Source organism: Myotis brandtii, unplaced genomic scaffold (assembly GCF_000412655.1).
Source record: "Myotis brandtii unplaced genomic scaffold, ASM41265v1 scaffold352, whole genome shotgun sequence".
Taxonomy (NCBI): Eukaryota; Metazoa; Chordata; class Mammalia; order Chiroptera; family Vespertilionidae; genus Myotis; species Myotis brandtii.
Genome location: NW_005363542.1, coordinates 616,448 through 634,212, shown reverse-complemented (window position 1 = coordinate 634,212; position 17,765 = coordinate 616,448). Strand labels below are relative to the sequence as shown.

The window sequence follows — 17,765 nt, the reverse complement described above, 5'->3', positions numbered from 1 at the left end:
CCCAACTGCCCTCCCCCTGCTGGCCTGGTCGCCCCCAAGTGCCCTCGCCTTCTGGCTGGGTCCCCCCAACTGCCCTCCCCCTGCTGGCCTGGTCGCCCCCAAGTGCCCTCGCCTTCTGGCTGGGTCCCCCCAACTGCCCTCCCCCTGCTGGCCTGGTCGCCCCCAAGTGCCCTCCCCTGTAGGCCTGATCTTCCCCAACTGCCCTCCCCTGCTGGCCATCTTGTGGTGGCCATCTTGTGTGTTGGAGTGATGGTCAATTTGCATATTACTCTTTTATTAGATAGGATGTTGAGATAATTCAATGTAGAGAGAATAATTCAAGAGGGAAAGAATTAATGGTGCTGGAAATGGGTGTTCACATGTAAAAGAGTGATATTGGAGCCCTATCTTAAACCATTCACAAAAATGAACTCGAAATGAATCAATGACCTAAATATAAGAGCTGAACCTAAAAACTCTTAGAAGAAAACATGGGCAAAAGTCTTCATGACCTCAGGTTAGGTAATGAATTGTTGGCTATGTTAACAAAAGCATAAACAACAAAGAAAAAAATAGGCAAAATGAATTCATTAAAATGAAAAAACTATAGCCCTGGCCAGTGGGCTCAGTTGTTAGAGCATTGGCCTGGGCACTGAAGGATCTCGGGTTTGATTCCCAGTCAAGGACTAATGAAAGGGTGAATTTTATGGTATATGAATTATATCTCAAAAACAAAATCAAAATCACTAAGAAAAGCTAATAAAAGTTATTTCCTATCCCAAAGTCTAAATATCCCTGAATCATAATCAAGTCTTGATAAGGCAGCAAATTTATTAAAAAATGTAAAACCTAGAATAAAAATACCATGTATAGCTATTATTTATTGAGAAATTACTCTTAACCTGAGACTCTAGTTTTATATATATATTATCTCATTTAACTCCTCACAAAAACCCTGGATGATGGACTAAGGCGATACAGTTATTAATCAGCAGTTTTTAACCCAAGTCTGATTCTAAAGCCTATCAATTTAACCCCTAAGAAGTGCCAACTCTGAGCATTGTAAAATTCAGGTAATCAATAAAAATATATGTATATTATTGAGCAAGAAATTTACTTAAATGGGTAAAGTTTTTAGGTCTAATCCTTATCAGACTAATTAACTTCATAGAGTCACATACTAAACCAGTGATGGTGAACCTATGACACGCGTGTCAGAGGTGACACTCGAACTCATTTTTTTGGTTGATTTTTCTTTGTTAAATGGCATTTAAATATATAAAATAAATATCAAAAATATAAGTCTTTGTTTTACTATGGTTGCAAATATAAAAAAATTTCTATATGTGACACGGCACCAGAGTTAAGTTAGGGTTTTTCAAAATGCTGACACACCGAGCTCAAAAGGTTCGCCATCACTGTACTAAACCAATAAATGTTGAGCATCTTGTTTAACAAATCTCTATTTTTAAAGAACATATAATCTACTGGTAAAATGCAACTAAAACAGATAAAAATAGTCCTAAATATAAAAAACTCTAATTCCCAAATTCTATGGTATAGACTTAAATTCTAAAATAGGTAAGAGACAAAGGTAATCTATACTTTTTATTTATATCACAAACCTAAAACAAAGCCCACACTTTCTTACCTAACCATTTCAGTGCTATTTTATTAGAATTACTACATCAATTCTACTTTTAAATAAAACGTAACACATTTATTTAAATATTTTAAACTTAAGGTCATATTGCAAAAAGCGTCACAAGCCCAACTTTGAAGAAAGCCATACTGAAATAAATCTAAAAGAATGTTACCAATACTTATATCGAAACTACTTCTGTCTATACATCAGTTAACTTTTCAAATTATTACACACTTAAAAGTCTAAAAGAACAGAACACACAATTAAGATCTATATCTGTGCCTTGCCTTCAAAGAAAATAGTGAAAATAATTTTAGACGGAACCTCACAATGAATTAATGAAAGACACCAATTCAACAGGGAAGCTCCAATGTGAACATACTAATTAATCCATGTGCAAAAGAATACCCAATAATTTCTGGCTGAAAAGTTAATATATCTCTAGTCTCTTTTCACAGATAAGGAAACTAAAATTTCTAAAAGGTAAACTAATTTGCTAGTATTACAAAACCTAAGTTCACAGGGTGTGAAATCAAGCCATATACTTAAAACTCCATACAGATAGCTGAATAGGTCCTTAGGTAAAGAAATCACGTTTTGTTTTATAATGCTGCTAACAACCTACAAATAGTACCAAAAAAAAAAAAAAAAGTCCAGTCTTAAATAATTTCTCAAAATACGGCAAAAGAAAATTAGTTCTAAAATGAGTTTTAAATACTAGGTCTAAATTTAAAATATAATGCAGAGAGAAACATTTTAGGATAAAATATCATTCCCAACAATATATTTCCTTACAAAATAATGCTACTACTACTTACTATGTTGCTTTAGCACTGCCTTGTACTGTTATAGTCAGAATAGGTATCCAAGTTCCTCTATATTCAAATGCTGGTAGTAAAGTAACACCTCCACCAATCCCCAACATTCCCGGGTTAGCTGGTGCTGAGACAGTGCCACCTGCATTATTGTTTCCTTTTGGATTAAGGGATAAAAACAAAGATACCATGTTACTACTTAATTACAAATCAATAATATTAAATACCTGATCAATTTTTTAAAATTATGTTATATAAATGGATATTATACAAATAAATTAAATTTATCAATCCTACTTTGGCTATTAGAGAGTATCCCTCTTTCATCAAAGCACCATTTCCTTTTTCATATAAAAGGTACTAATAAGTAAAAATACAGACAAACTTTATAATATACCTTTCATTAATCACTTTTTATCAGAGGTGAGAATAAAAAATAAAAAGCCACTGATCAGACAGTAAAAGGTGGAAAAGAAGGGAAACAAGAAGACATTGATTGCCAAACTTAAATCAAGTTCACCAGTTTTGTTAAAAGAGAGATTAAAACATCTCCTAACATAATAACCAGACTCTTTAAAGAGACACACCAAACGAGGTATCTTCTAAAATGAAGATTAGCATCTAAACTTTTGTTATGTGATTAAAGTAACTAAACATATATATCAGAAAACATATTCTGGAGAGAAATAAACACAGTTGCCTCTGTGAGCTCAAATTATTCTTTAAGTGTCTTTACACTCATATATAAAATATAAAATATTATAAATGAATATAACAAAATGTTATAAAATAGATATAATACATTTAAGTAATTAAATTTCTCTAGTCAAGGATATCTATAAAACATCTTCTCAGACTAGTGATTACTGTAAACTGTGACAGAACATAAAAATGAAAATATGAATGAGCCTTTACCAGCTTGGTTTGCGGTAGCAGGATTTCCAGTAGGAGGGACAAGAAACAATGATTGGATAAAGGAGCCCAGTGCATTCACAATATCACGAAAAACCTTGGTAGAATGTTGTTTCATATCATAGGACTGACAAAATGACCTGTAAAATAATTTTAAATGTTTCTGGAGAAAATGTTTGGACATATTAAAATATTTAGACTTTTTTTATACTAAGTAACATTGATAAATCAGTCTCAATACTATACTTTAAACTTCATATTTGAGTGTTTTTACGAACTTAGGATGATGGTTCAGATTGAGGTTAATGTTCTTAAAAAATTACCTTGGCCATGTTAACTCAGTAAATTTGGCTGGTGGCAATTACTAACACACTTCTTGCCACCTCCCAGTTATTTTCCACACCAACACCCTAACCCCTTCATATACACACAATCCACTTTTTGTTTAGAAATCACTAATATTTGGAAGTAAATACTTAAACTCTTCCTACTGGCATAAAAACAAACCTACACATTTAACAAAATACTGCTGAGGTTTACCTTAATAGCTGAGGCTGCACACAGAGTCTGTGTATTGATTCTACTGCAACAGCTCGTAGCCACTGTGGTTTATCTGCATCCAGAAATTTCACCAGAAGTGACAGAAATATCTCACATTCAGTTACCTAAAAAGTGTAAGATTTTTAAATAATATTTCTTTAAATCTAAGAATTATAAATTGCATTATTGTTCTTATCTTATTCCTATGGACAAACCAATAAAATCTTTTAATTTTAAATAAATTAAAACTCTTAATCGGGAGTGGAGAAAAGTAGTTATATAAGGAAAAGCTAACAGGAAAAAAATCAGTGTCTAAGTACATCCCTGAAAACTCACAACAGTGATCTGCTAACGTGGTTAATCGTTTATCCTTATTTTTTAGAAAGTACTATGTAGGTATCAAGATTAGTATCTATGGCTTAAGTCCAATTGTTGCGCGAAGATACTTCATTAATTCCATTATACTAGCATGAAGGGTGATGAATGTTTCTGAATTCCTATAGTCCTTTCCTAAGGATAACAGTCAAGAGATAAGTGATACTTAAGATGAAAGCAACCTGGTGGAAATACTAATACATGGATTAGAATATTTAAATGCAAGCATGGTATTATTAGTGATAAGATCCTCTGTTAGAGAAATGTATGTGAAGTAGAAAATTAGGTTAGACAAGCCAATTTATCCCCATTCATTACTTTTTAAAAGCAGAAAGTCAAAGGCAGGAGAGAGAATTAGCCATTTATAATTAAGTTTCATCAATTCCTTAAAGTTATCTTCCTTAAAAATATATCTGAGCATGGAGCCTAAGTGATTCAAAGGGCAGAGAGGCACCTAGCTCAGATGTTAGAAAGTGGAAAAAATATAGTATACTTGACATGTTGTATCTGTCCCAACACGACTGGGGCATCCTAATTTCCTCTAGTCAGTATAGATACATTAACAGAACTAGCCTTTGAAGATCAGTTACCTTCACCCCTACTTTTCCGAACAAGATACGCTGGTGAATTTTGGGAAAGAACACTGAGTCTCTAATGTAGTGGTTCCCAAACTGTGGTCCCTGGGACTATTTCAGGGGCTCTGCGAGGTGATATTTATTTTCCTAACAATACTAAGGTATTACTTGCCATTTTCAATGTGCTGACATTTGTACTGATGACACAAAATAATGGTGGGTAAAAAATCAAAATAACAAAAGTAAAATATAAATTATCATTTTATTAAGTCTGACCCATAAGTGTATGTCTTTTTAATTTTCTATGTGGCAAAATGGGAAATACCTATGAAGCACTTTTGCTGTATATCAAAGCACAATGGCTATCTGGAGGAAAGAACTGTGCCTAGTCACTTTTTTTCCTTATGCAACCCCATTTTAACCAAAAGAGCAATGGCAAACTATAACTATTCAGACTTGTGGGTATTAAGACATTATTTCAAAAATTAACAAAGTAAGCCTATCACTTTTAGGGGAAACAGCTGACAGTATTTATTGCCAATAATAAAATTCAAGCTTTCAAATAAAAAGTAGAATTTGGAGAAACTTGTATCTGCCACAAAATCTTGATATTTTCCTAATCTGATAAATGATTGGTGATATTAACATGTAATTCTGGTACCATATAAAGTGCTAAAATATTTACACAACTAAAATAAGTAATATTCTAAAATTATGCATGGTAAAAGATATAACTGAAGCACAAGATGAATCAATGAATTTTAATGTAACAGAGTATGAAAATGTCATTAATATGATTTCAGACTTTACACTTCAAGAAAGTGTCACTGGTCTGGCTTAGTGTGGTATCAAAGAAAAATATCCACCATTATCTGAAAGGCCATTAAAATAATTCTGCCTTTTCCAACTATACATCTTGGTGAAGTCCGATTTTCTTCATATGCTTTGACCCAAACAAAAGAATGAAAATAGTAGATATGAAAATCCAGCTATCTTTATCAAGCCAGACATTAAAGAGAATTGAAAAAAATAAAACTGCATTTATTTCTTTGGAAAATATAGGTATTTTTCATAAAAGTAAAATTCAAAAAAGTAACATGTAGTATGGGCTTTAGTATCATCTTAGTTTTTAATACAATAATGACAGAAATAATCCACATAAACAAAAGCTCCTCAATATTTGTTATGAATATAAAGGAGTCCTACAACTAAAAAGTATAAGAATTACTACTCTAGTATGTCCTCTAAAAGATGTATCTTTAAACCAGATAATGAAAACAGAAAAATAAGAGGGTAGCATTCCACATCAATCACATACCTCACCCCACAACAACCATACCTCTAACTTTTGCCCTTGGAGAAACTAGAATGTCTGAATTTTCCCATATGTTAAGTCTAATGTAAAAAAATTTTAACACCAAGGAAATAATATTTTATATACTTCTGAAGATTCATCTTTGCAAACACAGTCCTAGAGCTGTCTTATTGTTGTGAAAGGAAGTTTTACCAGTTGGTTATCACCCCCAATTGATGAGGAAAGTACAGAAATAGGCCTTTCTCTTCCTTGAGGCAGTAACATTCAATCTTTCCTGTAGCTGGCTGTACTGTTATTTCCCCATTCTTTTAGCGCGCCCCCCCCCCCCCCCCCAAATCAAGGAGACCAAAGTCAAAACATAAAGAATATAGGAGCAGAACAAGAAACTTGCACTGGCAGACTTGGAGAGGGGAAATAATGAGAACTAAGAAAGTGTAGTAATAAAATGCAGTGGGGTTAAGAGCATGGGTTTGGCAGCTTAAAAGAATTGCTTAACATCCCAGCACTGCAGCTTATAAATGATATAATCTCTGCCCCTAGTTCCTGACACAATTTCCTAAAATCCTTGTATATAGATAGAGTGCTAGGAGCATCTTTTGTTCTAAAATCTGGGCTTTGCCCACCCCACCTCAACCCCCAGTTCCTGATACAGATCTCCTAAAACCCTTATGATGTCCTAAGTGATAGGAACATCTGACAGAGCTCCTAAATCCATTGGAATTTTCTGGGTGATAGTAGCATCTTTTGCTCTAATGAGGAAACTTTTAGTGGATGCCAGAAAGGAGATGGTTGCCAGAAAGACCAAACCATAATTAGAAGTGTGGTACTTTCAGACCTACCCCCAATTATCTGGAGAGGGGTGGAAAGTGATTTAATCATCGATGCCTCCATGATAAAACCTGCATAAAAATCCTAAAAGCATGAAGTTGAGGAGTTTCCAGGTTGGCGAACACATCTACATGCCAGGAGGGTGGCACACCCCAACGTCACGGGGACAGAAGCTCCTGCTCTCAGGACCCTTCCAGATTACACCCTATGTATCTCTTCATCTGCCTGGTCATCAGTCTCCTTTAAAATATCCTTTGTAATACATCAGGAATACAGGTTTTCCCTGCTATCCCCAGTAGAGTTCCTATGAAATCTTTTGTAAGGCTTAAAACAAAGGGTACCCCCACTTATCAACAGTTCACATTATGCCACTTTGCTTTTACAAAAGACCAACGTTAGTACAGTACTGACGGTTTTTGTAAAAGGAAAAATCCTTTACAAATGTCTTTTAGTTAATGGAAACAGGTACTAATATAAGTGAAGAAAAGTGAAGTGGCCTAATGCAAACTTTTAGAAAGCAGGGGATACCTCTAGTAAGTAAAATGTTTTCCTGGGTTTTGTGAGCCACTCTAGCAAATTATTTTTACTAAATAGGGTATTTTTACTTCATGAGAACCTCCAACTTATAGCTATGTATGACAGAAGTTGTGGGTTACCTGGTGACCCACTACTTATGGATGAAATGTAAGACTACTGGCTGTCAGACAATTGGTCAGTGTGGGGGGAAAAGTCCCCACTTGTGGTGTCAGAGGTATTTTGAGTATTAGGTAAAACACAGTTCTTCATTCCTAGACGTCTGTACAATGGTCAGTTTGACAGTGTCCCATAAGTCCCTTAGGGTCTCTTAATTCTTTTTTCTTTTGTTCCTCTGACTTGACAATTTCAAATAGCTTGTCTTTAAGTCTGCCAGTTCTCTCTTCTGCTTGATCCAGCCTGCTGTTGATCCCTTCTAGTGAATTTTTCACGACCATTATTATATTCTTCAGCTTCTGAATTTCTGTTTGGTTCCTTTATAGTTTCTTTGACTTTGTTCATACACTATTTTCCTGATTTCATTTAATTGTCTGTGTTCTCTTTTAGCTCACTGAGCATCTACAGGATCGTTATTTTAAATTCTTTGACAAATAACTAATCGATCTCCCTTTCTTTAGGGTCAGTTTCTGGAGATTTATTTTGTTCCTTTGATCAGGCCAATGTCTTCCCATTTATTTGTATGCCTTATTATTTTCTGTTTAAATTTGGGCATTTGAAAATATAGCTAACACTGTTACTCTTTATAAATTAGTTTTGTACAGAAAAGATCTTCAGCCCTAACCAGTTTGGCTCAGTGGACAGAGCGTCGGCCTGCGGACTGAAAGGTCCCAGGTTCGATTCTGGTCAAGGGCATGTACCTTGGTTGCGGGCACATCCCCAGTAGGGGGTGTGCAGGAGGCAGCTGATCGATGTTTCTCTCTCATCGATGTTTCTAGCTCTCTATCCCTCTCCCTTCCTCTCTGTAAAAAGTCAATAAAATATATTAAAAAAAGAAAAGATATTCACCAATCAATCTAGCTAGAAATTTTGGGGTCCCCAAAACTTTTTTGTTGATGTGTCTCCTCTGGGTTTGTATGTGTAAACAATAATTTCAGAGCTGAAGAGGTTTGCCTGTTTCGATTCAGGAGCTCCCCCTGGTGTATGCCTGGAGTACTGCAGTCTCTGGTGCTGCAGCAAGCCATAGCCCTTGCCTTTGTTTTCAGCAGGGCCACAGGTATCCATGGGTGCTGTCAGTGCTTTAAGAATTAGGTGAGACAAAAAACAGTCCCTTGGGCAGAATGCTGGTTAGACATTTTATCCTTCTTTCCCACCTGAAGGAGAAGCCATAAGTTGGAAATTTTCTCTTGATCAGGCCTTTGCTGTGCTGTGTCAGGAATGGGATGAGGTATAGCAGGTAAGTCAATGAGCTTTCCTACCCACTATAATGAAACTCTTCTTGGCCTTGCACTTGCCTGGAGTGCTGTAATCTCTCAAATGGTTTCTGAAGTTCTCAGAAATGCAATCCGGTCTATATATTGTTGTTTAGTCAGTGTTCTCCAGGGGGATGTCATTCTGGCTTACATTTTTTCAAAGTTCCTTTGTGGATTGAAATAGACTATAAATATTAATACAGAAAATATAATAGCTGACATGTAAAAACTTTCTATCTTTGGACAAACTAAGCTACATTTCACTTATTTTCAGCAAATTCCAATTGAACTTACAAAATTTCTGAATTAATGTAAAGCCTCACAGAATTTCCCCTCAATTAAATTTTTACTTTTCAATTAGAGTTTATATTCAATATTATTTTATATTAGTTTCAGGTATATAGCATAGTGGTTAGATAATCATATACTTTATAAAGCGGTCCCCTGACATTTTAAGTACCCACTTGTCACTGTACAGCAGCGGTTCTCAACCTGTGGGTCGCGACCCCTTTGGGGGTCGAACGACCCTTTCACAGGGGTCGCCTAAATACATCCTGCATATCAGATATTTACATTACGATTCATAACAGTAACAAAATTACAGTTATGAAGTAGCAACGAAAATAATTTTATGGTTGGGGGTCACCACAACATGAGGAACTATATTAAAGGATAGCGGCATTAGGAAGGTTGAGAACCACTGCGTACAGTTATTACAATGTTACTGACTATACTCCCTATGCTGTACTTTTACATCCCTGTCACTATTTCGTGACTACCAATTTGTAGTTCTTTTTTTTAATTTTAAAAAAGTTATTGGTTTTAGAGAGAAAGAGAAATGGAAAAAGAAAGTGAGAGAAGGAGAAACATCAATTTGTTGTTCCACTTATATATGCATTCATTGGTTGATTCTTGCATGTGCCCTGACTGGGAATCAAACCCGTAATACTGCTGTATTGTGACAACAGTCTAACCAACTGAGCTACCTGGCTAGGGCCAATCTGTAGTTCTTAGTCTCTTCACCTTTTTCATCCAGCCCTTCCAATACCTCCTTCCCTCTGGCAACCATCAGTCTGTTCCCTGTATCTATGAGTCTGTTTCTATTTTGTTTGTTCATTTATTTTACTCTCTTTAGATTGCATGTATAAGTAAAATCATATGTCTTATTCACTTAGGTCCATCCATGCTGTCACAAATGGTAAGCTTTGATTCTTTTTTATGGCCGAGTAATATTCCATTGTATATATGTACCACCGCTTTTTTATCCACTTGTCTATTCATGGGCATTTGGGTTGCTTCCATATTTTAGCTAGTGTAAATAACACTGCAATGAACAATGTGCATATATTCTTTCTAATTAGTGTTTTGGGTTTCTTGTCCCCCTCCATTTTAATTGTATATAATTAGACAACAAAGTTTTGGCTTTACAATTTAATATTATTATAGGAGATTACATCAAATACCTTACATGTTGCAGGAAATACTGACTGTAATTTTTAAAAAGTTAATCCTTACAGAGAAAAAGGGACTATGGAATAATTAAGTTCATAAACTTAGGTACCCAAAGTTCATTTATATATTATTAGTTTTGGTAGAACAAAAAGTGACCAACCCAACAATTATGAATATACCAAAAGACTCTTAAACTGTTGGACTCAAACTCTGATAAATTATAGCATCCCTAAATAGCAACACATTCTTAAATGATTTGATTTTTAATAGATACTTCTAAACAATGCATTACATATATCAGTGTGCATTACAGATGTATCCTCTGTGGCCAGAAATATTAAATAACTACAAATGCTTATAAAGATTATTTCTGAATTCATTTTGCAAAAATGGATTAGGAATATGAAAAGAAAACCTATAATGAGTATATCATAAATACAGAAAAAAACTTTATTTAAAAAGCTCTCCTTAGAATTTAATATAAAAACTATACTATCCATTAGCTTGTAATGTGATTGCTAACATTTGGTACATTGACTGCTCACTGTAGGTGATAAACCAATCATTTTTGTTAATTAAGACTAAGATTATAAATGCTAAAAAATTATACAATGCTGAATTTGACTTAACCTAAAATTTACAAGAAATATAATACACCATTTTCTCTGACAAATATTTGAATGTTTAAGAGTAAGCCACCACATTGATAAAATTATGATCAGAACTATCACCCATAAATTTATGCAAAATAGATACAATATTGAACTGGAAGTTGAAATTGATTTCTAATCATAAGAGTTCACCAAATTTTTAACTTCTTAATTTGTGTGTGTATGTGTGTGTGTATATATATAAATTGAAGATACTATAATTTTAATTTTCATCAAGTTATAATTAGCTAAGAAACTAAATTCCAAAGTCACAAATCCTATATTGCCTTCAGATAATACGCCATGACTCTCCTTAACATTCATTAAAAATACTATTTAAACATGGAAAGATTCAAGAAAGAATAGAATGAGCCTTATAGTATCTAGGAGAATATTTATAAGTACTCATAAGAAAAAGTCTGCTTAGCTGAAGTGAAAACGCTGAATACACTATAACAGATCATCTTCTAAAAAGAGCACTGCCGCCCCGCCAGGATGGCTCAGTGGTTGAGCATCGACCTATGAACCAGGAGTTGCAGTTCGATTCTGGTTCGCACATGCCTCCTGGGTTGTGGGCTTAATCCCCAGTGTAGGGCATGCAGGAGGCAGTTGAACAATGATTCTCTCTCATTAATGATATTTCTATCTCTCCCTCTTTCTTCCTCTCTAAAATCAATAAACATATATTTTAAAAAATAAAATAAAAAGAGCATTGCCTATAATAACACACAAAAATATATATGAAAATTAGTACTTACCAAAAGACTGTAAAATTGTTTAATCAGAACAGATACAACTCTCAGCAAACGCATGCAGATAGGAAAATATGGTTTTTCAACTGGTGCTGGAGAAGATGAAGTATTGGAACCTTGTCTGAACTTTATATTTGGAGAAAAGAGCTTTATCACAAGCGGACATACTCTTTCTTTTAGGAGGAAACTAAATTCCTGGTGCTAGTTGCAAAAAAAAAAAAAAAAGAAAAAGAAAAGAAAAGCAATTAACTTAGTTTGTACTAAACAGCCTCACTAGTAAATAAAGTTCTTAATAATTTCTATGAATAAATTAGCTTTATTATAAGTTTATGTAGTTTATTATTTTGTTTACAAACAATTCTGAAATTAGCACTGCTCTCTGACAATGTGAGATCAAAATGATAATATGTCAGTAAGTTTTCTTAAAAGACTCTAAATATAAAGAACAGAAGAAAGAAAATAGATTGCACAAATTCAAATGGATAAAGTATTTAAAATAGGCAGCTGAGGAGAGAAACCTTGATTAATAAAGATAGTATAGTAAGTTACACAATTTATTGATTCTTTTGTGTAAAGATAATTCCACTCATGTGCAGATGTATTAATGAACATAATATTCTGTTATACGTAAATTGTTTAAACAAAACACAAGCTGATGAAAAAATACAATGATAAATAAGCATTTTTTTAAATCTAGAAAATCTTGCAAAGAATTCTTAAATTTACTTACAGTCATAGTATATTATGTAGAAAACATCCCCATATCTGTTAATTCCTTGTGAAACTAGTCCCATTTTACTGAAAATGTAAGGCCCAGTCAACATTTAATATCTAACCTCAAATATACATTATTTTGTTGTTTTAATCATTCAAATATCATTTAGGCTAAGAATAATGACACAAACATAAATTTCATCCTCTAACCCTTTAATCTTACCAAAAAAAAAAAAAGAAAGAAATAATAAGGCACAGTGTAATTCATTTGTTCAGAATCACAAATTTTTTAAAATGTATTTTTAAAACTCAGATTCATTCAAGAAAAACAATTAGAGGGAAATATCAGATTCATTAGAGAGAAAAATACAGATAAAAAGATAAAAATAAATGCTCAACTGGTATGGCACAGTGGTTGTGTCAACTCATACACCAAGAGATCACTGGTTCGATTCCTGGTCAGGGCATATGTCCTTGTTGCTGGCTTGATCCCCAGTAGGGGGAGTGCAAGAGGCAACCAAATAATGTCAATGTTTCTCTCTCATCGATGTTTCTATCTCTCCCTCTCCCTTCCTCTCTCTAAAATCAATAAAAAACATATTTTTAAAAGCCTCTTATAATCTCAACTCCTAGAGATAAGTTAGTCATTGTTAGTTCCAAATTAATTCCTTCCAAATTTTTATATTCATTTCAATGTACTTTTAAAAACTTTATTGAGAGTATTACAGATGTTCCCCTATTTTTCCCCCACTGTCCCTCTCCCCTAGGTTCCCACCCTGTCCCAGGCCTTCACCACCCTATTGTCTGTGTTCAGGGGCAATGCACATATGCATATAAGTTCTTTGGTTAATCTCTTCCTGCCCCACCCCCTCTTCCCTCCAAGATTTCTCAGTCTTCCATGTTTCCATGCCTCTGGTTCTATTTCATTCATCAGTTTATTTTGTTCATTAGATTCCACATATAAGTGAGATCATGTGATATTTGTATTTTGCTGATTGGCTTATTTCACTTAGCATAATAATCTCCAGGTCACTCCATATTATCTCCAAGGGTCATAGATCTTTCTTAAAAAAAAAATCTTTATTGTTAAAAGTATTACATATGCTCCCTTTCCCCCTTCCCCCCCATTCACCCCATCTAGCCCACTCCGGCCCCTTGCCCCAGGCTTTCATCACCCTATTGTCTGTGTCCATTGGTTATGCGTAAATGCAAACAAGTTCTTTGGTTGATCTCTTCCCACACACACCCTCCCCTGCCTTCCCTCTGAGATTCCACAGTCTGTTCTATGCTTCTGTCTCTGGATCTATTTTGTTCATCAGTTTACTTTGTTCATTAGATTCAACATATGAGTGAGATCATGTGACACTTGTCTTTCTCTGACTGACTTATTTTGCTTAGCATAATAGTCTCCAGGTCCCTCCATGCTGTCTCAAAGGTTAAGAGATCCTTCCTTTTTATTGCTGCATAGTATTCCATGGTGTATATGTACCGTAACTTTGTTATCCACTCATTTACTCATGGGCACTTGGGATGTTTCCAGATCTTAGCTATTGTAAATAACACTGCTATGAATATAAGGGTACATATATTCTTTCTGGTGGGTGCTTTGGGATTCTTAGGATATATTCCTAGAAGTGGGATCACTGGGTCAAATGGCAGTTCCATTTTCTTCCCTCCCCAAATGAGATCTTAACAGTTTAGTGATTTGAAAGTCTACTCTCATGTCTACAGTTAGTTTCTTTGACTGACAAAATTAAAGACATAATTAAGGTTATTGTCATACTTTACTAAATAATTTTCTATATTGGTTAATTTATGACTGTAACAGACAAGACTTAAAAGTTTTATCTATTTATTTCCCCCCTCACTACTCAACTGGTTACAACTGCGTTTCTTCCGAAATCACCATGAAATACCCCAACTCTACAGAAAGTAATCTTATTATATTTATCATGATCTCTGTGGACAAAGCGAACACTGCCTTTTCAGTCTTCATCTTACCATATCTTTCTGAAGCACTTGACTTAACTGATTACTTGGTTCATCTTGAAGCTTCCTTTGCTTTTGTCTTTTATATGTCTCACTGTATCACATTTGCTTTTGTCTTCTGTATGTCTCACTGTATCACATGCACTCCTGCCTTTCTGGCCTCTTTTATATTCTTACCCTTTTATGCTTAACCATTTAATGTTGAGATTCCTCAGAGCTTCAGAGTACCAGGACCTGGCTTCCTCGTCTGTGCTATCACCAGAGGTGATCTTTTTCACTCCCAATTACAAGCCAGTGATGTTTACATTTATAACCTTAATGTAATTAACAATTACAAGCCAGTGATGTTTACATTTATAACCTTAATGTAATTAACAATTACAAGCCAGTGATGTTTACATTTATAACCTTAATGTAATTAACAATTACAAGCCAGTGATGTTTACATTTATAACCACAGCCCAAAACCTTACTTCCAAGCTCAAAATGCATAAATTCAACTAATATTTTGCAGTATCTCATTTTGAGGTACTTGAGTGTGTTTAAAACTGAATAATTTATCCTTTGTAATAAAAAGTTTACCATAGAGTATATTCCATCTTAGCAAGCAGTTCACTGTTCAAGCCTTTTCCCTTACCTACAACATTTCATTGATTTATTTAGCAATTACTGGCTTACTGCTTAATATGTGCCAGGAACTGTGGTAGGGAAAGGCGTTCAGGGTTAAGTTCAATTTTTTCCGCCCTTATAGAGCTTATTTTCTAGACACAGATCCTTTTTCAGGCTCACTGCTCTGGAGTATCCTTTTCCTATTCTGCCTGTTTCTCCCAACTCACTACTTTCCCCCCTTCAGGTAAAAGCTTCATGTGTTTGATTCATCACCAACTCTCCACCAGTTTGGTGCCTATGTTATTCACTCCTACACACTTTTTACACTTTTCCTTCACAGCATTCATCAAATCCATTATTCAGTTAATATTTTTCTCCAAATTAGACTTGTAAGTGCCACAGGGCCAGAATTCTATCTGTCTCATTTCACATCTGCATCCTTTGCACAAAACACATAGACCAGCACATTCTAAATGACTGGTAATTTTGGTTAAATTAGGTAAATAATTAGTGAAAGAAAACAGATATTTATCTCTTAATGAAAACTTTACAGGAGCAAATTCTAGTATATTACAAAGAATAATTCTTTTTTCCCCCCTCTGCATTATAGCAGGAAGAATAAAGTAGAATAAGTCATTTGTATACACAATAAATCTGAAATTAGAAACATTTTTTCAAATATTTTCCTACAAAATCAGAAAACACAATCCAAAGTACAGAAATTTCTAATTAAATTCATGTACCAATTCATTCATTCATTCACACATTTATCAAACACCTGCCATATGCCAGGCACTATTATAGACTCAACAGTGAACTAAGTCCCTGCCTCATAGAGCTTACTCTCCTATAAGAAAAGATAGAAAATAAACTAATATACAAATACATATATGTCAGGAGGTAATAAGATAAGGGTATTAGCATGAAAAGTTGCCATTTTATATAAAGTGTTGGGGAAGGTTTGTCTGAAAATTTGACCATTGAGCAAAGACCTCAAAAGAGTAAGAGACAAGCCATTTGAGAGAAAAGCATTCCAGACCCAGAAAACAGTAAGTTACAGAGGCCTGAAGCAGGAGTCCACTTGGGTCATTTAAGGAACAGCAAGAATCGCAGCCTGGCTAAAAAGTAATGGTAAAGGGAAGAGTGAAAAGAGGTAAGGTAAAGGAATACTGGGGAATAGATCATGGAAAGTTCCATAGACCATAATTAGGACTTCCTCTTTTATTCTGGGGAAAAAGGACATCTACAGGAACACTTTTACAAAAGACTGAAAAAATCTGACCTGTTTTAAAGACTATTTTTGGATGTGGTGTAATAAGCAACTATAATAGAATGAGGTAAGTATGGATGCAAAGATACCAATTAGGAAGCTAATGCAATAATTTAGCTAAGAGGTGATGGTGGCTTGGATTAGGATGACTGTGATAAAAGTCGTATGAAGTGACTAGTTCCTGTACGCATTTTGAAGGTAATGGTTTGGATGTGAAGTGTGACTGAAAAGAGAGGCTAAGAAGAAAAACTAATTTGGAATCTGGATCAACATGGGTTCAAATCCTAACTCTGTCACTTACAAACCATTAAACCTTAGACAAATTACTTAACCCTCTGAAAGTCTTAGTTTCCTCCTGTGAAAAGTAGGAATAACTGCTACTTCTCAGGCATTTGTGAAGATTACAGTGAATGTAATATGTAAGGAATTTGGCACAGTTATAGCATGTAAGCAGTCAAAAAATGGTAGCTGTTGTAACTATCATTTTATATAAGACTGTTAGACAAGTTATATCTAAACACTATTTATTCTATAATAACACAAAAAAGGGAATCATCAGTGAATATTGTTCATTATTCCCAAAGCATTGAACACTTGACTAATATATACTAAAAACTGTGAACCATGTAATAAAAATTTCAGTCCCAACTCCAGGCCTAAAGAATCATCTACAATTGTGGCACTGATTCACACATTTTGTAGGTAAGAGCAAAGGATAAAATAGATGACTTAGGAAGGCAGCATGGTAGGAAAACAAGGTAGATAAGTAGTTAAAAGATCTAAATTTTAGTTCAAGATCTGCTATTAACTAAGGAACCCTATGTAAATCACTGAATCAATTTTGGGCTTTAGTTTTTAACGAGTAAAATAAAAAGTCTGAATTCTTTCCTACTGTTTCCCCTATTATCTTTTTGTATTAAAATATTTTTATTGCACAACAAATTTATTAAGCATTGACTACCTTATTCTGTTTAAAAAAATATTTTTTTATTGACTTTAGAGAAAGAGAGGAAGGAACAGGGAGAGAAACTTCAATCAGTTGCCTCCCGCACACACCCTGACCAGGCCTGGATAAACTAGCAACCTGGGTCTGTACCATGACCAAGAATCAAATCGGCAACCTTTTGGTACATAGGACGATGCTCACCCAACTGAGCCACACCAGCCAGGGCAACTACTTCTTTTTTTCCATTTAAATTATCTAAAAGTAGCCCTCGCCAGGTTGCTCAGTTGGTCAGGGCATCATCCCTTACATCAAAAGGTTATGGGTTCAAGTCCCAGTAGGGACACATACAGAAGGCAACCAATCGATGTTTCTCTCTCACAACAATGTTCTCTTTTTCTCCCTCCCTCCCTCCCTCCCTCCCCCCTCCCTTTCTCTCCTTTCTTTCCCCTCTCTTGC

The 17,765-nt window shown here is 34.7% G+C and overlaps 1 protein-coding gene across 11 annotated transcripts in view; it reads right to left on the bottom strand.

Moving 5' to 3' along the window:
• Nucleotides 1-17,765, bottom strand: part of MON2 (MON2 homolog, regulator of endosome-to-Golgi trafficking) — a 124,109-nt gene that overhangs the window by 70,559 nt on the left and 35,785 nt on the right. For all 11 annotated transcript variants that reach the window (XM_005871676.2, XM_005871678.2, XM_005871677.2 and 8 more), the window contains 4 exons: nucleotides 11,788-11,982; nucleotides 3,892-4,016; nucleotides 3,355-3,491; nucleotides 2,443-2,596 (listed from right to left, as the gene is read on the bottom strand). In XM_005871676.2, coding sequence (XP_005871738.1) covers nucleotides 2,443-2,596; nucleotides 3,355-3,491; nucleotides 3,892-4,016; nucleotides 11,788-11,982 — 611 coding nt within the window. The remainder of the gene's footprint in view (nucleotides 1-2,442; nucleotides 2,597-3,354; nucleotides 3,492-3,891; nucleotides 4,017-11,787; nucleotides 11,983-17,765) is intronic.